This window comes from Balaenoptera acutorostrata, chromosome 11 (genome assembly GCF_949987535.1).
Source record: "Balaenoptera acutorostrata chromosome 11, mBalAcu1.1, whole genome shotgun sequence".
NCBI lineage: Eukaryota > Metazoa > Chordata > Mammalia > Artiodactyla > Balaenopteridae > Balaenoptera > Balaenoptera acutorostrata.
This window is the reverse complement of record NC_080074.1, coordinates 99474210-99496029: the sequence shown is the minus strand read 5'-3', so window position 1 is coordinate 99496029 and position 21820 is coordinate 99474210. Positions and strand designations below refer to the sequence as shown.

General features: G+C 47.8%; 1 protein-coding gene across 4 annotated transcripts; it reads left to right on the top strand.

Annotated features, from left to right (window-relative positions):
* Positions 1-373: 373 nt before the first annotated feature.
* PHC1 (polyhomeotic homolog 1) lies at positions 374-21787 on the top strand. Of its 4 annotated transcripts, none has more exons than XM_057555917.1 (15): positions 374-736; positions 3536-3693; positions 4790-4900; positions 5707-5787; positions 6265-6414; positions 7147-7302; positions 13018-13507; positions 14900-15672; positions 16185-16332; positions 16572-16783; positions 17385-17499; positions 18661-18769; positions 18977-19127; positions 19596-19856; positions 20775-21787. In XM_057555917.1, the coding sequence occupies exons 2-15, from the start codon at positions 3580-3582 to the stop codon at positions 20856-20858; spliced, it is 2955 nt and encodes a 984-aa protein (XP_057411900.1). In that variant the 5' UTR covers positions 374-736; positions 3536-3579; the 3' UTR covers positions 20859-21787. The 4 variants fall into 4 exon arrangements, with proteins under 4 accessions (XP_057411900.1, XP_057411899.1, XP_057411898.1 ...); XM_057555916.1 differs by having other exon boundaries at positions 376-736; positions 7171-7302; positions 19596-19827; XM_057555915.1 differs by having other exon boundaries at positions 376-736; positions 19596-19827.
* The last annotated feature ends 33 nt before the right edge of the window (positions 21788-21820 follow it).

The window sequence follows — 21820 nt, the reverse complement described above, 5'->3', positions numbered from 1 at the left end:
TCTCTCTTTGATCCTTTCTTTCTATCCCTTATTCCCAGAAGCTCCAGAAAAATACCTTCTTTTTTCCCCTTTTCCACGTCACTTCCCTCCCTTCTCCCATCTCCCTCTCCTTCTCTGTGAGAGGTGAGTTCCCCGCTAGAGGCCAGCACTTTCTCCGTTTCGTCCCTCCCACCGGCGAACAGAACTCGGAAAGAAAGAAGGGGAAAAAAGAGGAGAAAGAGCGAGAGAGGGGAAAAAAAACACAAAAAACCCCGGGGCCTAAGCGCGGAGGCCCGGCAGCAGCGTCGTCATGGCAACGGGCGCCGGCAGGAAACGAGGGACTCGCGGGAGGGAGGGAGGAGGGCGCCGAGGGGAGGGGGAGGGACGGGGGAGGGGTCCGGCTGCCCCGGAAGCACCTCCCCGCCAGCCCCCTCCTTCAGCCCGGCCCGCAGCCCCCGGCCTGCAGCCCCCACCCTCTCGGCCCGGCAGGAAGTGACAGGCCCCGAGCGAGCCCCGGAGGCCTGGCGGAGCCGCGGCCGGCCCGCACCCGGAGCGGCGGGAGGGGCGGGGAGCCGCGGCCGCGCCGGGCGCCTCCCACCCCGCTCTCGGCGCCCCCGCCCCTCCAGGAAGGGGAGGAGGCGAGGGGAGCCCGCCGCGGAGGCCGAGCGAGCCCCCCGCCCAGCCCGGCGCCGGGGGACCCCGGCACGTGAGGTGGACGCCCCCCCGAGAGCACTCGGGTGCAGAGCCAGGCGCGGAGGTAAGCGGGCGGCCGCGGGCCGGGCAGGGGCAGGACCTCTGGGGGCTTGGCTGCGCGGGGATGTTTCTTCCGCCACCTCGGGCTGTGGAACGCCCCAGGTACCTCCCCCGGCGTCTTTCCCTGCCTACCTCTGGCGCTCGCTCTGCGGTCCTTCCCTCTGCCTGTCCAGCCTCTCGCTCTTGTGTTCATTTCTCTGTGCTCACTGCTGTCCGTCCGTCACCCGAGTTGCTTCTGACCGCTCATTCTCTCATTCATTTTCCCGTCTCTGACTTTGGCTTTCCCATCCAGGCATGCTGTCTAGTTATCTCCCTGCTTTTTCTGGTCCGCTGGGTTCCTCAGCCTACAGTTCCTCGACTTCTGTCTCCCCGCTATCAGTAAGCACATTTCTCCGCTCACTTGGGTCGGTTCACTGCTGGCACCGCTCAGTCGACCCCCCTCCCGCGGTGTGATTGATCCCTCTTGCGAACGTCTTTCTCATCCAGGTTCTAGGTACAACAGGGACCCCTGGGGCGTCTCCTCTCCCTCTTCTTCACATGGCTTCCATTTCTTTGGCACAGCCTTCCCCGAACCAACCCCCTCCTCCCGCCCCCCTTCCTATGCCCCATCCTTCCTACGAGACAGTTTCGTGCTTGGGGAAATTGATTTCCTCCAACTCTTGGCTCGGTAGGCCCAGTATCGGGTCCACTTCAATATCCTCTTCCAGCTCCGTGCCAAAGGTCTGCTCCAACCCAACCACACACACCCAAATGCTGCCTTTCAGGATGACCGTGGTTTAGTTACTTTGGGGACCTCTATGGGTCAGCTTCTCTTTCTCTTCCAGTTAAATTCTGAAAATTTAAATTCACTGTGCTTCCCAAACTTTTTGTTATCTTCGCTTTCTGTATTTAATTTTACAGTCCCAACACTGATCACTGATGAATAGATTTATGTGCCTGGGATCCAGGAATCCTGGTTTTGATGACAGTTTCTCCTGATTTTATTAAAAACTTTAAGCTGGTCCCTTTCCACCTCTTTTCTGTTTCTCACTCTGAAAAATTAATAAGACTTCCATATTGGGGGGAGATGAGGGATCATACGTTTTATTAGCATTTTCACCCATGAAGGGAATTAATGTCCCCCCCAGCTAGTAAAGGGGTCTCCTCCTGTCTCTGTGTCCAGTGAACTAAGTCCGGTGATCTATATAGCTATGCCGTGCTGCCTCTCACCCTTACCCGCTTTTTTTCTTCACATGCTGATAATGAGGATTCGTGGGTCTGTATCTGTTTAGTGCTTTAATATTTTGGCAAAAGATGTGGGGAGAAGATAGACTAGACTTGAAGCCAGTATGATTTCTCCTGTGTACTTCTTGGGTTATATCCATGTTTGCAATAACATTTGCTATTCCTGTGCAACTGAATTCTTGGGGGGGGGGATAACGATGCAATCAGATGATACTGGGAATGGAATCATAAAAAAATCTCCCCAACTTTATTTCCAAGCCCAAGCGTTTGATTTTATTTACTTTGTTTTGAATGCAGTCATTAAAATAGATCCACCCTAATAAAACTGTCGACACCCCTTAGCAGAAATTCTGGTTTGATGTTTACATTCCAAAACCAAATTGTGCTGTGCTGACCCAATATTTATAGCGGCTCCACGCCTCAAAAGTAGACAGTATAGTATTTAGGTTTAACAGAAGAGGGGAAAAAAAAGAATGAACAAAAAAACCTTATTGTCATTTAGTGCTGCTTCGAAGGCATGTTTCTTCCTACTTCTCATCTGTCTCTTTGCTTGGTTCTTAGCAATGTTTTCATGTCTTTTTGCAAATTTTAGTGTAGACCCCAGAGGGTAAATTCTGACTACTTTAGTGGACTCAAAAGTTGAATCTTATTTTCTTGAAGATCTTCATTGTTGTCTTTACTATGTTTAATACCTGTAAGTCATTTGTTAAAATGATGTATTATACTTATTTGTGAAGCCTTCCTTGCAAACAGGGAAACTGAGGTTATAAGAAGGGAAAGTGACATGTCCAAGGTGTTACTAGTAGCCTGAGTGGGAACCAGACAGCTCTTTGGGCAATATGGGCTGTAGGCTAGTTCTTCTGTCTCCTAGTTTTATGACTTTCTATGATGCATTCAATGTATTGATATCTGTATCTTAAGCCCCTCCTCCATAAAATAATGACAGTGAGTACTCAAAGTGAGTGACACTGCCTTAATCATAGATTGTTTTTGGTTTGAAGAAGCATGTCCTAGTGTAAAGGTTTGATACTTAACTGGGACAAGTTTAACTTCAGAAAACCTCATTTCCACGGTTGTAAAGTGGGGATAATTATATTTCCTGTAAAGCACTGAGAGATAATGGAGGTGAAGAGCCTAGCCCAGTGAGAGGAGGCACCTAGTGGCTTCTCAGTAAACGGTGACCATTGTTAATAAGATGACGCTGATAATGGTGTTGCACATGCGGAGAGAGATGAGATAACAGTAAATTTTAAATGGGACGATTTTAAACTATTTAAAAGTGTTATGGGGATATAAGGTGGCCTTACTATTATGAGGAACCGTCTTACATTCTGGCCATTTTATATTTAATGCCATGAGGGAATATGTAAAAGTTGTTTATTTTGAGACACTGCTTAGCTTCAGAAGATGGTGTGGGGAAGTTATGGTTATAAGAGTATATTGAAGATTTGGTAGTTATTAAACCGGAGAAATCATGGTTTATGGAAGAAGAGGAAGGTTCTTAGAAAACTTGAATAATAACATGAAATGGTAGTTTGAGATCAGGTGTAAATTTTAATCCTTTGCTGCTTCCATCTAGGTCTTGAGTCAGAGCGCCAGCCTCAGGCACCCTGGACCTCTATCATGGAGACTGAGAGTGAGCAGAACTCCAACTCCACCAATGGGAGTTCCGGCTCTGGGGGCAGCTCTCGGCCCCAGATAGCTCAGATGTCGCTGTATGAACGGCAAGCAGTCCAGGTGAGGCTCAGCTCTGAGGGGCTGTGATCTGTGAGCACTGGCTTGGGGCGGGCAAGGATGCAGGAAGATAATTGCCCTTGGTTCCTTTCCAGCAAACCGGGGCAGTTGGATTAGGTGACAACTAAGGTCCCTTCCAGTTCTGAGAATCTTAGGAGTTCACAGCAGTTTGAGCAAGCAGGCAGAATGAGATTCAGTCTTTAAGGTTTTTATACCATTCAGTTCATGTTGCTAGATTCTAACTAACCATTTCTCTTCATGGATTGTCAGGTTTTTAATTTTTGGTCTTTCTTGAAAATCACCCTGAGCAATGGAAGTTAAGAACTTTTACTTAAAATATTTTAGCTACTAGAATAACTATGCACATCCTAAGACTGGTTCTAATTATGAAAAAAAATACAGTAATATCCTGAAGTTAATGTTAAAACTGAATTACCAGTATCATCTCGATAAACACCCATTAGTATTATGCTGTAGATGTTTGAAAATGCCACTTACTTGAAAATTTTACCTGATACAGTCTTTCATAAGTCACCATTTACTCTATTTTTCATCATATCCAACCCCTTAGGATTCTGTCACCTTTATTGTATCCCTAGAATATGGTCTTTTATTTTCTTCTTCTCTTTACATTAATCAACATCCCATTTATTTTCAAACCAGTTTAGTCCTAATTCTTTGTATATTTCCAGATTCCGTTTTGGGAAATAAGAGTTCATGTGAGTTACACTGCTTTACTTTTCAAGAATAGAGCACAGCAGAATTAACTGCTTGTCTACTTTTTAAGGACTTACTGGTTCTAATATAAAAATGGACGAAGCAGATATTGACAATTTAACCAGATACCCGTCTTCCTTTGTTTCCCTCCTTCCCGTATGTCCCTTTTAGAGGATCACAGTGATTTCCATAGAATAGGAGTTAGGAGTGATTCTTCTTTTTTCCTGGCCACGCCGTGTGGCATGCGGGGTCTTAGTTCCCCGACCAGGGATCGAACCTGTGCCCCCTGCATTGGGAGCACGGAGTCTTAACCACTGGACCGCCAGGCAAGTCCCAGGAGTGATTCATTCTAAGTGGATTGATCCCCGCTCTTTCTTCCTAGGCTCTGCAGGCACTGCAGCGTCAGCCCAACGCGGCTCAGTATTTCCACCAGTTCATGCTCCAGCAGCAGCTCAGCAATGCCCAGCTGCATAGCCTGGCTGCCGTCCAGCAGGTGAGAGGTCAGCAGCTAGCTGGCCCAGGAGGGAGGGAACAGGCACTACAGGTGGGTCGGGGCATGCTACACCCTCCGCTGAGCCAGGCTGGAAGCAGTCTCCTCTGCCTCCTGTCCTCCTGTAGGAGGATGAAGGAACCTTAGTGTCTGGGCTCGCAGTAAGAACTGTGGGGAAACTACCTTTTAGAGGTAACATGGCTTTGTGCTAGACCTATACCGTCCAGTATGGTAGCCGTTAGCCACAGGTAGCTATTGAACACTTAAAATACGGCTAGTGCAAATGGAGGTGTGTGAAAAGATTTTGGATTTCAGAGACTTAGTATGAAAAGAAATTTCAGTAGTTTGTTTATGTTGGTTACATGTTGAAATGAGATAGATCAGCTTGAATAAAGTAAATTATTAAAGTTTACTTCTCCTGTTTCTTTTCACTTTTTGAGAAATGTTCCTACTAGATGATATATGTGGCTCGTATTCTATTTGTATTGATGGGGCAGCACTGGGCTGGACTTAGCAGTGACTCATGACGTGACCTGACCAAAGTTTCTTGCAGCTAAAAGAAAGTGGGAGGAAGAGAACGGGTTGCCTGCCTGCCCCGGGCGGGTCCTGTGGGAGTTATTGGGTTAGCATATGTGACAACATGAGGGTAATTGGGATTGTGAAGACACTCGTCCTCGCTCCATAGTAGAGGCTCTCAATTCTTACCTGAAATCTCTATTATATTTTGTGCCTGTGATCTGTTACTGGCAGGTTCAGAGCCTTTTCCGTCATTGTCTCTGCTCTTTCTTGTCTTCTTTCCCCTCTAACAGGCCACGATTGCTGCCAGTCGGCAGGCCAGCTCCCCCAACACCAGCAGCGCCCAGCAGCAGAGCACCACCACCCAGGCCTCCGTGAGTACTGCTCCTCCCCTCCGAGGGGCTTTCCTCTCCGGGTTAAACTACTTTGTGCTGCTGATCTGAGAGTGTTTATTGAGCCATCCACGGTATTTACTGCCCTTCTGTAGAGAATATTAGTAAAATGGAAAGTAACCAGCTTGGATCTATATAGGAGTCTTAACGAGGAGGTCTAAGAAAGGAGGAGGAAAGTCCTGCGTAGGCGGTAGCATAGCCTTGAATGAGAAGTAAGATCGGTTCCGTTTCGTCCCTTTGCCTTCTCAACTGTTACGCTGGTGGTTAGGGACTGGTTTGGTGATACCCTCCAGTAGCTGGGATGACAGTAATGGGTAGCAAGGTATTATTCATTTCCTCCTGACTCTATGAAAGTGGGATACTCTGTTCTTGACCGCGTCACTCTGAATTTGTCAGTCGTGTATATTTCCTTTTACATCTCCCCAGTCCTGAGTCCTGGTTCCTTTCTGTACCACACAGATCAATCTGGCCACCACGTCGGCCGCCCAGCTCATCAGCCGATCCCAGAGTGTGAGCTCTCCCAGTGCTACCACTTTGACCCAATCTGTGCTTCTGGGGAACACCACCTCCCCACCCCTCAACCAGTCCCAGGCCCAGATGTATCTACGGGTAAGCCAAAGCCACAGCTGCTATTGCCCCAGGGGCATAAATGTCCTGTGACTTACTGAGTGAAAGCTATTTTTTTTTTTTTTTTTTGGCTGCACCACGCAGCTTTTGGGATGTTAGCTCCCCGACTAGGGATTGAACCGGGGCCCGCAGTAGTGAAAGCGCCGAGTCCTAACCACTGGACCACCAGGGAATGCCCAGAGTGAAAGCTGTTTTATTTAATCATGGTTACCCAGATGTTTTAAGACAAGCTGATCTACTTCCTATGCCTTACTTAACCTCTAGAAGTGATGCTTAGTGTTTACAGGTAGCCTGCAGATTATTGAGATCCTAAGTTAGAAGATGTTCACCTTAGTATTTGAGAAATTTGCGTCAGATAATAGTCTAATCTTTAAACCTATGACTCAAGTACACGAATCCTATGTGTTATCTCTTGGCCTGTCTACTTACTATATATAAACACTTGCTCCGGAATCCTCATTGTCTCAACCTCTTTGATGTTTGATTGTTTGTTATCAGTGTATAGTTTTATACACATTCTAGGTTTTCTTCGGATGATTCATCGCATGTGGAGAATGAGGGTCTCCTGGGTTGGTGTGGAAAGGGGCAGGGCTTAGCTGTTTCGTATCTTCTGTTTATTTTGTCTTGTGGTCCTTCCCTTCCGTTTCTTCTGTCTCTCTTCTTTGCCTCTTGTTCTCTTTCCTCTGCTCTTCCTCTTCCTCCTCTCCTTGCCAGCCACAGCTGGGAAACCTATTGCAGGTAAACCGGACCCTGGGCCGGAATGTGCCTCTAGCCTCCCAGCTCATCCTGATGCCTAACGGGGCGGTGGCCGCGGTCCAGCAGGAGGCGCCATCTGCCCAGTCTCCGGGAGTTCACACAGATGCCGATCAGGTCAGTGGCAACCACGTGACCTGTGGACGGACACTGGGGAGGGCGAAGGGAATGGCCTCGGACCAGGGCCCACCCTTCCACCCCATTACCACTTTACCACTTTTCAGAATCCTTTTTTAAAAAAATTTCTGTAGAACTTGAATACCTTATACCTTTTTAGTTCTTTGAGTTAGGAAGGGAAGTAGACTTGACTGAAAACAGCCCTGTGGATGTGGGAAGCCTTATTCTTAATACAGGACAGATGTCCTTACCCTTCTTTTAGCCCTCCATGGCTCAGTTTTATTCAGGAAGTCTTAGTTCTCTCTTCTTGCAGTACTGTCTCTGTAAGGTAAGGGATGGTTGAGGGAATTCTAGTTAGACACACGTGACGCTGACCTGGCTGAGTTGCTGGCAGAACACTTGATTCCTTGTCTTTATGAGTTACTGTAGCTCTCAACCTTCAGCAGTCTGTTTCTGCTCACTGTGTTCCCAGTAAAGTCTTCCTCACCAGTGCTTCCCATGCCTTATCTGCAATATGTGTGTGTGTGTGTGTATACATATATATAGAGCCTGAATGCTTTAGCTTCTTATGGGTGGGATATAAACTGGGATCTTATAGTACTCGTTTCATTCTTTTAGTTTATCAGTCAGCAAGTAAATATTGAGCTCTTTCTGTTGATGTGCTCAGGTATATATTAGAAACTGGGGGATTGAAAAATGAGTCAAGTCTTCAAAGAGCTTAGAGAAGAAAGAAGTGCAAAAGTAAACAGTACCAACTTTGATGCAGGAGTTTAGGGAAGAGTTGCCTGCATTTCTTTTCAGTGACTTTTAGGAACATGAGCAGATTCTTAAAGGACGGGTAGGATTTGATTTGGAGTAAGAAGAACACTGGAGAGAGAACAGTATGTGTAAAGGCCTATCTCATGTACGTGACCGTGATTTGGGGATGAGTGAATAAACTGGAGACAGCAGGCCTGTGGCTGGAAAGGTCGTTGTTAGGGAGAAGTCTGAAAGCCAGGTAACTTCACAGGTAGCAGTGGCACTGCTGGCTTGAACAGCAGATTGATAGGGTCAGGAAACTCCTTGAGAAAGAATCATTTAGGAACACGTGCCTGGAGAAGAAAGAGAAATGAGAGAACCTGCTAAGAAACTGTTGCGGTCATTTAGTTACAAGGTAAGGCCTTTGGTTTAGACTACAGTGATAGCCGTGGAATCAGAGGGTGAGGTGGAGCCTGCTTCCATAGCAATTCTTTCATTTATCCATCTATTTATTCATCAGATATTTGTGTGTCAGTGTGTGGAGGGACAGAGTAGTGGTTGAAAGTGGGAATCTGATGTTTGGGTCAGATTCCAACTCCATGACTTAGTGTGACCCCTGCAAATGGCCTAACATTTTTGGCCACAATTTCTTCATCTATTAAATAGTTATAAAATACCTACCTCAGAGTGTGTTGTGAGGACCAAGGGAGTTGATGTGTGTAAGCGTTTGAACAGTGCCTGGACACAGCATAGTGAGGGTTTACGAGTTTAGCCCTCATTATGATCAGATATCAGACATTCCTTGGCCTTGAATGGCCAAGGTCATGATCACTGGACTGATGGAGATGACACATCATCAAAGCACATTGAACAGATAATCACCTGAATAGTTTAATAATTGCTTCATTAGAAAGTACAGAGTGCTGGGACTTCCCTGGTGGTGCAGTGGTTAAGAATCCGCCTGCCAATGCAGGGGACACGGGTTGCGGCCCTGGTCCTTGAAGATCCCACATGCCGCGGAGCAACGAAGCCCGTGCGCCACAACTACTGAGCCTGCGCTCTAGAGCCCGTGAGCCACAACTACTGAGCCTATGTGCTGCAACTACTGAAGCCCGCCTGCCTAGAGCTCGTGCTCCGCAACAAGAGAAGCCACCGCAATGAGAAGCCCTCGTACCACAACGAAGAGTAGCCCCCGCTCGCCGCAACTAGAGAAAGCCCGTGCACGGCAACGAAGACCCAACTCAGCCAAAAATAAATAAATAAGTAAATAAATAAATAAATTTATTAAAAAAAAAAAAAGTACAGAGTGCTCTGAAAACATAGAAAGGGACTTAATTTAGCCTTGGGATGGGGGTGGAAGTCAAGAAGGCCTTCCCGAGGAGATGGCAGTTAAATGGGGGCCTGTAGAAGTTAGTCAGGGGGAAGACATGGAATGAGAGTGAAGGCAGGGTCCCCCCCATGTCCAGAGACCTGAGGAGGGAAGAGACTTTGTATATTTGAGGCACTAAAAGAAGACCCGTGTTCCTGGAGCCTGGCGATGGGGGATGGAGATGGCACTGGGGAGGTGGGAGAAACTAATCTTGCAGGGCCTTGGGGACTGTGTTTAGGATTTGGGGCTCTATGTGAAGGCCAGTGGGAAACGGCAGTGACTTGGAGACTTGAGGGTTTAAAAAAAATTTTTTTTTATTTTAAGGACTATGTTGGCTCCTCTGGAGAATAAATGGAAATGGTGTGAGTGTGAGTATAGGGAGAAAAACTGTGTTATAAGAGTTTAGGGGAAAGATGGTGTTTGGATTAGGTGGTAGCAATGTAGATGGACAGAAATGAGTAGATTGGAGGAAAACTTAGAAGACCATTGGAAAGGGAGGCCTGACCCAGTGGATGGGGGATGGGGGGAGGTGCCAGAGCTGGGATCTGACACGGCCGTGAGGGGCCAGGAGTGCTGTGAATGCGATGAAAAACGCTGGGGAAGTGGACGCAGGGTGAAGTTCACTTTAGGATGTGCTGACCTAGAAGTGCTCGTGAGCCGCCCCCGAGGAGGTATTGGGTCAGCAGTGTGATGTACACAGTGCCCAGCTCAGAGGAGAGGTCTGACTGAGTTGGAGATGAACAGACAGGAGTAGTGTGCATGGAGATGATAAGAGAAGTCAAGCACCGGAAATCGCTTGGGGAGCCGGTACGGACTGAGAAGAGAAAAGCCTTCAGGCCGGAGCCCCGAGGTTTAGAACGAGCCCTTAGAAAGTGGAGCAGCCCCAGGTAGAGTAGAGGGTGGTGGGCTGGCAGAGGGGAATAGGCGAGAGTGACAGAGACAAGATCTGGATTGTGCAGTGTCACGAAGACAAGGGCGCTGAATGTTACGAAAGTGGAGGGGGTCCTCTGTCCAGTGCAGTGGAGAGGGCGGGAGAGCTGGACTTAGGTCTGTGGGTGGAGAGCCACTCCCCTTCCAGGGGAGTCGGGGACTGAAGCCAGAGGAGCAGTGTGACTTGAGGAGTGACTGGGTGGTGGGAATCGGTGCGGTGATTGTAAACAATTATGAAGAGATGAGCAGGAGCAGGAGAGGAGGGTGAAGCTGGGGTTGGGAATGGGGTTCAGGCTTGGTGACGGGAGGGAACCGGTAGAGGAGAGGCTGAAGAGAAGGAAAGAATCGAGAAGGAGGAGGGGATGGGATCCTTAGCCTGTAGAAGGACGGCCCTTTGGTAGGAGGAAGGAGAGGAGGAGAGGGGGTGGCAAGGGATGGGAGCAGGTGCAGGGGCAGGTTTGGTGGAACTGCTGAAGCGTCTTCACATCTAGTGGTTTTATTGTCTCTGCTGGAGTGAACAGTGACGGGGGAAAGAGGAAGTGGTTCTGAGGTACAAGGAGAGGAGGAAAGTTTTAAATAGCCATTATGGAAAGAAAGCTGATTAGAAAAAAACAATACAATTGCCAGGTAGTATATAAGCGCCCCAGCACCCAATCCTGATGATTCTTGTAAATCTCTCTCAAAAGCTATTACCTGTTTTTCTTTATTACTGTTGTCTGAATTCGGGTTCTTTTTGTTTTTCACCTGAATTACTGTACTAGTTTCCTAACTGGTCTCTTGACTTCAGCCATATCTACTTCTAATCCTTCCCCACATTACTATCAGAATAAGTTTTTTAATAAGAAGATATATGTTGTCACTAACGTTATTTTTAATTGTACCTCCGGTATACAGAATGTGATAAATCATAATCCTTGGCTCACGGCCTCCTCTCATCAATGGTCCATTAATGGTCCACTTTTTAAAAATATTTACTCAGTAAGTTTTAATCATGCAATAAGTCATCCCCAGTTCCATCCACTGCCTCCCCTTACCCATGATTCCTAGGTTCATCCTTCCCTGTGTCCCTTTTTATATAGTTTTACTGCCTTTATGTATATTTCTAAAATGTACTTTTATTATGGAACATTTCAGACATAAACAAAAATATAAAGAAATATGAACCTCCATGTACTTAACCATCCAGCTTCAGCATTTATAAACATGTGGCCAGTCTCTCCAGACCCCTTCCCTTCACCTGTGGATTACTTAGAAGCAAATTCCAGATACTATATCATTTATATATATATATACACACACACACATATATATATACACACACATATATGTATAATTTATATTTATAAGGTACTTGTGTTGTACTTGTGTTGTCTACAGTCTTTTTGGGAATGATTTCTTAATAGCTTACTGTCAAAATCCATCTGTAATGTTGTATGTCATTGTACTTTATTCATTTTGATTTCTATGTAATATTCCAGTGTATAAATATACTACACATCTTCATTCATCTTCTCTTCTGATTATGGCCATTTGGTTGGTTTCCAGGTTTTTATTATTATGACTAGTGCTGCTGTGACCATTCTTACACAAGCCACCCATTGTATACAGCGAGCATTTCTCTTATGGGATTCCTGGGTTATTAGAAGGTGTGTGAATATTCACCTTCGGGATATGATGCCAGACTGTTTTCCAAAGTGGTTGTACTGATTTATACTTTCATCAGCAGTGTTTGAAAGAATGGTTTCAACTATAGATTTGACCATGATGATTCTGACGCATATTCTTCAGTGGCTTCCTGTAGTGCATTAAGTGCTCATCGTTCCTTCTCTCCATTCATACCTTGGAGCACTTACTCTCTGTCAGGCACTGTGCTAGGTGCTGGGAATATAACAATGAAGAAGATGGAGAAACTTTGTTTCCAAAGTAAAGTTGAGGCTCTCTTTCTTTTAATACACCAGGCCCTTGGAGATCTGGCCTCTTTCTAGCCTCAGCCTACCTTCCTAGCTTCATTTCTTGCCATTTCCTCTAATTCACCCCAAACATAATGAAATATTTAGAATTTCCAAAAATGCTGTGCTCTTTCTTGGCTCAGTGGTCTTGCAGTGTTGTCACCTATGTCTTCAAACCCCTGCCTTCACTATTACCTGTTGGTTCTCAGCTCAGACATCACCTGTTTTAGGCCATCTTCGCTAATCTCCCTAGTCTGAGTTAATCTCCTCTCTGTGCTCGTGTAGCACTGTGTGCCTATCTGTGCATAGTGTAATTTGGTTTTCTTGTCTTTTTTAGTAGAAAGTACTCATTAAAAGCAGGGGCTCGTGTCTTTCATCTCTGCATTCCCAGTATCCAGTGTGGTACCTGAAGCATAGTAGATGTTTTGTAGATGTTGAATGAATGAATGGAGAGGAAAGGGAAAATCGGAGACATTTTGAAGGAATAAAATAACCAAACTAGATGATGGATTTGATAGTGAGTGAAGGAGACTGAAAAATCAAATATGAGTTGAGTCCCTCCCTGGGAAGGTCTTCACTGTGTACATTTGTACAGGAGGGGGTACGAGTTGAGGGGGGCTGTGGAATATCTGTAGCTGTCGTCACTGCTTCGGAATCAGTCACAAATCTTTGACCTGAGTGCCCCCTGTTCCCCTTTTCTCAGTCTGTCTTTTACTTCTTATCTTTCAGGTGCAGAACTTGGCAGTCAGGAACCAACAGGCCTCAGCCCAAGGACCCCAAATGCAAGGCTCCGCTCAGAAGGCCATTCCTCCTGGAGCCTCCCCTGTCTCCAGCCTCTCCCAGGCCTCTAGCCAGGCCCTCGCTGTGGCTCAGGCTTCCTCTGGGGCCTCAGGCCAGTCCCTCAACCTTAGTCAAGCTGGTGGAGGCAGTGGGAATAGCATCCCAGGGTCCATGGGTCCAGGTGGCCAGGCACCTGGGGGCTTGGGTCAGTTGCCTTCCTCGGGAATGGGTGGTGGTGGGAGCTGTCCCAGGAAGGGCACAGGAGTGGTGCAGCCCTTGCCTGCGGCCCAGGCAGTGACTGTGAGTCAGGGCAGCCAGACAGAAGCAGAAAGTGCAGCGGCCAAGAAGGCAGAAGCAGATGGGACTGGTCAGCAGAGCGTGGGCATGAACCTGACACGGACAGCCACACCTGCTCCCAGCCAGACCCTTATTAGCTCAGGTAAGCTGTCACCTCTCATAACGTCATTGTTCTCTCGGCACTTGTTTGAAATCGTCAGAGTACATATCTTTGCCTTTTTTCCTGCTTGTGTTGGTCCTGGACTAGTGGAAGGAAAGAGAATCACATCAGCCTTGATCCAGGGAGACAGGACGACAGGTAACAGAGATGGATCTTGTCTGTTTCCACCAGGCAGCAGTCAGTTTACAAGTTGCCTTGTCCTCTCTTTCTTAGGTCCTGAGTTCTTCAGTTTACTCACCCTACCCATTCATTCACTTGGTTCCTTTTGAGTTGCCTACTGTGTTCTAGGAGGTGCTGGGACACATCTTTGGAAAACAGACTCCTGCTCACGGAGCTTACAGTTTAGCATAAGGGATGCGTTTAATGCTGGTTAGTTGGCCCAGTGTAGAGTAGAGACTGTATAGGTGCCTTAGAGCACTTAGGATGAGCAAATAGAGCCATGGTTTAATACAGTCAACTTGTGATCGTCTGTATCAATGATGAGGATAAAAAAGAATAAATAATAATAATAACCCAGAATAGTTCTTGCTCTCAGGCTGTGTATAGAGTTAGATGTGTGCACCTTACTTGGTAATGTTTATTTTTGCCTTCCTTGTTTCTAGTTCTTTAGTTGTTGCTATATTTGAATAATGTACTCACAAAATGTAACAGTCAATTATCAGTTTAATACCTAGTATTTACACACTGTAGCACTTCTGTTACCGAAGTGCTTTCATTTCACATATATCCTCTGGACACTCTGGTAGAGTATGGAGTGGGGAGATCCCAACTCCAGTTTACAGTGGAGAAAACTGGGTAAAGCCCGAGCTCGCAGCTGCCGACTCGTTAAGACTTGTTCTCATAGGCGGTGACCCAAACTGATAAATCTTGGAGACCGAGGCATTCACGGGAAGATGTTGGTATCCTTACCTCTGTGGATGTTTATTCTTTCAGTGACCGCTAAGTGTTTCTCATGTGTCAGGCCCTGGGCTGGGTTCCAGGGATGTAAAAATGAATGAAACATGGCCTCAGTGCTTGAGGAGCTGAGTCTAATCATGGAGAGGATGGGGCCCGCCGTTGTCCTTGCTGAGTGCAAAGTAACAGGATTTAAGTAAAGCAAAAAAATAAAAGTTAGATAAATGCAAGAAATTACCGAGGACCGTTAACTGCTCGAGCAAGAGTGGTCTGTCGCGGAAACCTTGAAGGCTGGAGGTAGCTGGTAACGGCAGACTCGGAGCAAAGGGTGTGAGCCAAGCAGCCGCCCGGGCCCCTCCAGGCTCGCCTTCCATTCACCGTCTGGGTCCGCCTCGGAAGGGTGCTCTGGCTTCCCATTCCTGGTGCTGCCGCTGATTTTCTGCCCCCCTCCCTCTCTGTCGCTTCGGGCTGTCCCCGCAGCCACCTACACGCAGATCCAGCCCCACTCCCTGATCCAGCAGCAGCAGCAGATCCACCTGCAGCAGAAGCAGGTGGTGATCCAGCAGCAGATCGCCATCCACCACCAGCAGCAGTTCCCGCACCGCCAGGCGCAGCTGCTGCACACGGCCACCCACCTCCAGCTGGCCCAGCAGCAGCAGCAGCAGCAGCAGCAGCAGCAGCAGGCCGCGCCCCTCCCTGCCCCCCCGCCCCCGCAGGGCCCCCCCGCCCAGCAGGCCCCGCCTTCGCAGTCCCAGCAGCCAGCCCAGACTCTGGTTGTCCAGCCCATGCTGCAGTCTTCGCCCTTGTCGCTCCCTCCTGACCCAGCCCCCAAGCCCCCCGTCCCCATCCAGTCCAAGCCACCTGTGGCCCCTGTCAAGCCTCCTCAGCTGGGGGCTGCTAAGATGTCAGCCACCCAGCAACCTCCGCCCCACATCCCCGTGCAAGTCGTGGGCACCCGACAGCCCGGTACAGCCCAGGCCCAGGCTTTGGGGCTGGCCCAGCTGGCAGCTGCCGTGCCTGCTTCCCGGGGGATGCCAGGCACAGTGCAGCCTGGCCAGGCCCACTTGGCCTCCTCGCCGCCTTCCTCCCAGCCCGCTGGTGCGCTGCAGGAGTGCCCGCCTGCCTTGGCCTCGGGGATGACCCTGGCTCCTGTGCAGGGGACGGCGCATGTGGTGAAGGGGGCGGCTACCGCCTCCTCACCTGTTGTGGCCCAGGTCCCTGCCGCCTTCTACATGCAGTCTGTGCACCTGCCGGTGAGTGACGCCTGATGGCTTTGAGGGCGCTATCGTCCCTGAGAGGACCTGAGCTTAATTTAGGAGGGGAATAAGGAGTTAGGCAGGTTAAGATACTGGTATTGATCACTGCTTCTTTTGTGAGAGAGAGACATTAGTGCAGATAATATCTGAAGTTCATACTCCTAAATTTGCCACTGAAATTCTGTGTTTTGGGATCTGTACTAAGTTATATCAAGATATAGCCTTAACCACCAAAATTGATTTTTAGAAAAACAGTAGTTCGTGGTTGGGCTGTTGATGAACCCAGGGTCTCCAGGTCTATGTGAGGACCTGGAGAAAATGTTGTATTTTTTGTCTTGATGTAGAAGTTATACTTCTTGGGAATGACCAGAAATTTTACTGTACTGTGGGAAGTATACAAATTGGGGAATCTAGAACTAAGAAAATTTTCTCTGACAGTATGGCAATAATTGTGCTTCTTTATTGTCCTTCATTCATAAATCTTTTCTTTCCTGTTCTTCACTGTATAGGGCAAACCCCAGACATTGCCCGTAAAACGCAAGGCTGAGTCAGAGGAGGACAGAGACGATATCTCCACGTTGAGTTCAATGCTTCCTGCGAAGGCGTCTCCGGTAGTAGAGAGCCCGAAGGCCATGGAGGAGAAGGGCGGTCTTGGAGGTGAGTAACTGACTTCTGCAGTGCTGCTGGAGTACACAGAAATTAGAGGAAAGTTCTGAGTGAGCTGAAAGATCACTCTGCCTCAGTAGGCCTGGTGGAGTAGATCCAAACACAGGGAATCCAGGGTGAATGAGCAAAAGGGAACATGTATTACTGTGGAAGATCAGGCTGACTTGGCTCATAGATGGATCAGCTAGGTCATCCCCTATCTGTTCCTCAATCTTGTGTTTATTTTCCAGACAAAGCTGAACCAGTGACCAGTGTGAATGCTAGTACCCCGAGCAGTGATGTAGTAGCCTTGGCTCCTGCCCCGTCAGCACCGCCTCCCACGCTGGTCATGGTGTCCAGACAGATGGGTGACTCCAAGCCCCCACAGGCCATCGTGAAGCCCCAGATTCTCACCCACATCATTGAAGGCTTCGTTATCCAGGAAGGAGCAGAACCTTTTCCGGTGAGGGCAGGGCCAGAAGGTGGGGCTTGGTCGGGTTGTTGTCTTTTCAAACTCCACGAAATCAAAAGGCTCAGAACTATTTAATTATTAGCGAATGGTTCAATTCTGTTGTTTGTATGGTTAGTTGTAAAGAAGGAAGTGAAGAGAAGAAAGAATATGTAGACTAGAAAGTGAAAATATTGGGAAGAGGAGAAGAAAAGGAAAAAAGTGACCTCTAAAGCTGTCATGTTTAGTTAGACAAATTAGGTTGTTTTATAGTGAAGAAAATTGTGGTAGAGAAGTTAAGAGACTTTCCTGGATACCATGAGTTGCAGAACCAGGACTTAGAACATAAGTATCTTGACTCCTAGTATGTTCCCTGCAATTTAGGAAGGAAAAGGACAAAATAGGGAGCCCAGGTAGGAACCTGTTCTCCAATGGCTTATCTGAAAAAAGCCAGTTAGAGGCTCTTGATTGCTATATTGAAAATGGTTCTCTCTGCATCGGACTTGGTCATTAACCCAGAAATCTGGGCAAAGACATGGTGGTGAAAAATGGTGGGGAAAGCTATAGGGAAGCAGAAAGGAATTAGGCTAACTTAACTAACCTTTTTCTGGGACAGGTGGGTTGTTCTCAGTTACTGAAAGAGTCTGAGAAGCCACTGCAGACTGGCCTCGTGACAGGGCTGAATGAGAATCAGTCGGGTGGCCCCTTAGGTGGGGACAGCCCATCTACTGGTAAGTATTTATTTAGAGACCCATCTGGGGAAGGAGGCTGATGGAGATGTGTTTGAGGACTTAGTGTAAAATAGGAATTATCTATTTAAAGTGGGAATTACGTGAAGTCCATCCACGCTGAGAAACCAGAAACCACGTCATATAACACAATACGTAGACTCACACAGAAGTTGTTCCATAGGATAGAATTAAGGGGAATTTTATCAAGCTAGAGTAATCTGTTGAATTATTTACTATAAGGATATATTTTTCTTTTTTTTTTTTAAATTAATTTATTTATTTACTTTTGGCTGTGTTGGGTCTTCGTTTCTGTGCGAGGGCTTTCTCTAGTTGCGGCGAGTGGGGGTCACTCTTCATCGCGGTGCGCGGGCCTCTCACTATCACGGCCTCTCTTGTCACGGAGCACAGGCTCCAGACCCGCAGCCTCAGTAATTGTGGCTCACGGGCCCAGTTGCTCCGTGGCATGTGGTATCTTCCCAGACCAGGGCTCGAACCCATGTCCCCTGCATTGGCAGGCAGACTCTCAACCACTGCGCCACCAGGGAAGCCCAGGATATATTTTTCAAAAGACGATCTAAAATAGGCTATTTCTGGGAATTCCCTGGCGGTTCCGTGGTTAGGACTCCACGCTTCCACTGCACGGGGCACGGGTTTGATCCCTGGTCGGGGAACTAAGATCCTACATGTCGCAGGGTGCGGCCAAAAAAAAAAAAAAAAAAAAAAAAAAAGGCTATATCTTAATTTCCAGTTCTCCTTATTCTAGATTCTGCAATACATGTTAAGGAGTCCTGTTCACACTCCCCCCCCCTGCTTTGGGAAACTTCTGTGGGAGAGAGGTCTTATGTCTTTCCAGGCATTAGTAATCTTTTCCTCTCTCCTGTTCAGAAATGCAGTCTTGTCTGAAATCTGAGATTATGAGTCAGGATAAAATTAGTCATTTAAAGTGGAAATCGTCTGGCTTAAGGTTAGGAAGACTGTGATGTTCTCGAGGGACAGTTCTTTACGGTTTTGGATCTTGAACTCTGTCTTAGGGATTCTCAATTAGGTTGAGTAGGTCTTTGGGGGGAACCCTGAGAGTAATTAGAGTCCAGCGCTGGGCCTGATGGGGGCCTGAGTGGCAGCAGAAACCGATGCAGCCCTCCCGCGCTGCCTTGTTTTCAGAGCTAGATAAGAAGGCGAACCTCCTGAAGTGCGAGTACTGTGGGAAGTACGCCCCTGCAGAGCAGTTTCGCGGCTCCAAGAGATTCTGCTCCATGACTTGCGCGAAGAGGTACTGTAGGCACCGCGCCTCACCCACCTCCATCTAACCTTACACCCCTTCCCTAGGATCTGCTCAAGGCTCGTAGTTAACGTCTCCTTTGCTTTCATTCCCTTCCCCAAATCGGCCCTTAAAATGCCAATTCACATTTAGTGCAGGGGAGCAAGGCGGTCTTCTCTGGCAGCACTCATGACCTCCTGTACGTGCCCTGACCCATAGGTATAATGTGAGCTGTAGCCACCAATTCCGGCTGAAGAGGAAAAAGATGAAAGAGTTTCAAGAAGCCAACTATGCCCGCGTTCGCCGGCGCGGACCCCGCCGCAGCTCCTCCGACATCGCCCGTGCCAAGATCCAGGGCAAGCGTCACCGGGTGAGCTGCCGGTGCGGGGCACACTACCTCAGAAATGGGCCTTTTTCCTCCCTCTTCCCCACAGGGCAGTTCCTTTGCCCAGCTAAAAAGAGTATGAGACCAGAACTCCGGTTTTGCGTTGATTGCCTTACTCCAGATTCCAAGAGATCCTGACCTCTTTGTCTCTTCTCACCTTACTGGTTGCCTGTCCGTTAATCCTTATGCCGTGTTTGAGGAGGGAAAATCTAGGGCAGTCCTTGGCAGAAGGGGAGAACCGAGAGAGGGATACAGTTCACACTTGAAAGGCACTCGAGAGCGGACTGGTGACTTCGGCCTTTGCACGTGAAGTACAGATTATTTCACTTGTGCTAAGATTAGTTTTTCCTCTGTGCCCAATAGTAATCCAAACCCAGGGTGGCTGGGGAGAGGAGAGGGAAACCTCATGACACTGTTACTCGTGACCTCACTGTTTTGCGTTTTTTTCTGTAGGGTCAAGAGGACTCTAGCCGGGGTTCAGATAATTCCAGTTACGATGAAGCACTCTCTCCAACATCTCCTGGGCCTTTATCCGTGCGAGCAGGGCATGGAGAACGTGACCTGGGGAACCCCAATACAGCTCCGCCTACACCAGAATTACATGGCATCAACCCTGTGTTCCTGTCCAGTAATCCTAGCCGTTGGAGCGTAGAGGAGGTGTATGAGTTTATTGCTTCTCTACAAGGTATCGCGGGCCTGTCCACCAGAACCCAGGTCACCTATATTGCTTCATTTTCCTAGTTTTCTTTAGGTCATCCCACAGGGGCTTTTGTAACTGGAAATGTAACGGACTTAAGCAGGAGAGGCTTAAGTATGGTATGACGAAGGCTCTACTCTTGGTATTTATTCCGGTTACTTGTCCACAGCCTGGTTTCCCAGTTTTCCTGGGTTGACTGTCCTCTGCTATGTCAGTAATTTTGCAACAGTTGATTTTCATCTATGATTCTTAATAATAATTTTTAGATAAAGTATTTTTTTATGTGTGATTAATTGTGATACCCACCATGGATAAAAGACTTTTCTCAGTGGAGAAGGGGATTAGGAAATAATGGGCCATTGTTGCCCTGCTCTCTTCAAGGCAGGATTGTTTATAAGCTATTCTTTTTTTTTTTTTAATAAATTTATTTATTTATTTAATTAATTAATTTTTGGCTGCGTTGGGTCTTCGTTGCTGCACACGGGCTTTCTCTAGTTGCGGTGAGCGGGGGCTGCTCCTCGCTGCGGTGCGCGGGCTTCTCATTGTGGTGGCTTCTCGTTGTGGAGCACGGGCTCTGGGCGTGTGGGCTCTAGGTGCGTGGGCCTCAGCAGTTGCAGCGTGTGGGCTCAGCGGTTGTGGCTTGCAGGCTCAGTAGTTGTGGCACACGGGCTTAGTTGCTTTGCGGCATGTGGGATCTTCCCGGACCAGGGATCGAACCCACGTCCCCTGCATTGGCAGGCGGATTCTTAACCACTGTGCCGCCAGGGAAGTCCCTCCCTGTCTTGGCTCTTTTTGTTTTTATAAACAGCCAGTTGCTCTGATTTCATTTTGCTTCCAAAGCTTGCCATCTCAGGCCACTGTATTACTGAATTTAGGACAAGTACTTTGGTGCTACCGTGTAGTTTCTTATACATATTCCCACCATTTCCTTCTAGGCTGCCAAGAGATTGCAGAGGAGTTTCGTTCCCAGGAGATTGATGGACAGGCCCTTTTATTACTTAAAGAGGAACATCTTATGAGTGCCATGAACATCAAGCTGGGCCCTGCCCTCAAGATCTGCGCCAAGATAAACGTCCTCAAGGAGACCTAAGGTGGCCCTCTTGCACGAACCAGCCTAAGGCAGACACTCCCCACTGTCCAGGTTATAACCTGGCGCCAGCAGAGACTTCGCAGGGAAGACAGAGCTGTTCCAATTGCGTATGTCTTCTGTAGAGGGGATTACTGAGGCAGGGAAGACAAGTGCAGGAATTGGTCGCTGGTGCTACATGGTGGCAGCTTTGACATTTCTCTGGGTTCTACTTCACTTTTTAAATCTTTACGATTCTCACCTACCCTAATCCAATCTTTATAACAGAGGCAGTCTGGAGAACTAGGACTGCTCGGCCTTATCCCGGAGCGGAGTGTCTAGCCAGGGTCAGAATTCTCCTAGAGGAGGAATGTACAGTATGGTGAGGCCAGGAAATGGGTGGAATGTAGGTGTGCCTCCGCAGTGGGGGAGCTAGGGTTTCCTAGCTTGTGTGACACAAGCAGCAAAATCTGGCACTCCCTCTTCCCTCTGGATCGTCTGACTGTAGCTGTGGCCCAGAGTTGTGTTGTCACTCCCTTAGTACTGGATGTTTTCTCCTGCATCCACGGCAGGGTCACCAGCCAGGGTAGAGACTGGGTTGGCATCATTCTGATTTGCTGCAGGGACTAAAAGTTTTGGGCACACATGTGGCTGTTGTCTTTCTTTCCGCATCCCCCTGCTCCTTTCCAATTTATCTGTTGTCTCCTACCCCACCTTTCTTTTCCATTCCAACTCTGCTCTGTCCTATAGCTTTATAAAGCAGGAGCGCGTGGGACTGAGGTCAGGAATAGAAGTACCTGCCTTAGGCGCTATACCTTATACAACAAAAATATTAAATATTTTTTTTCCTCCTCAGTAAAAGGATGAAAATTGGTCTCAGTTGTCTCTTACTCCATCATTCCAGTGTATCTACCC

Bases quoted from the DNA above. Each gene is read 5' to 3' on its own strand.
- PHC1 (XM_057555915.1), top strand. From the start codon at position 3,580: ATGGAGACTGAGAGTGAGCAGAACTCCAACTCCACCAATGGGAGTTCC. The intron at 6,415-7,146 runs GTAAGCCAAAGC...TCTCCTTGCCAG, and splicing joins AGGCCCAGATGTATCTACGG to CCACAGCTGGGAAACCTATT. The intron at 13,508-14,899 runs GTAAGCTGTCAC...CTGTCCCCGCAG, and splicing joins CCAGACCCTTATTAGCTCAG to CCACCTACACGCAGATCCAG.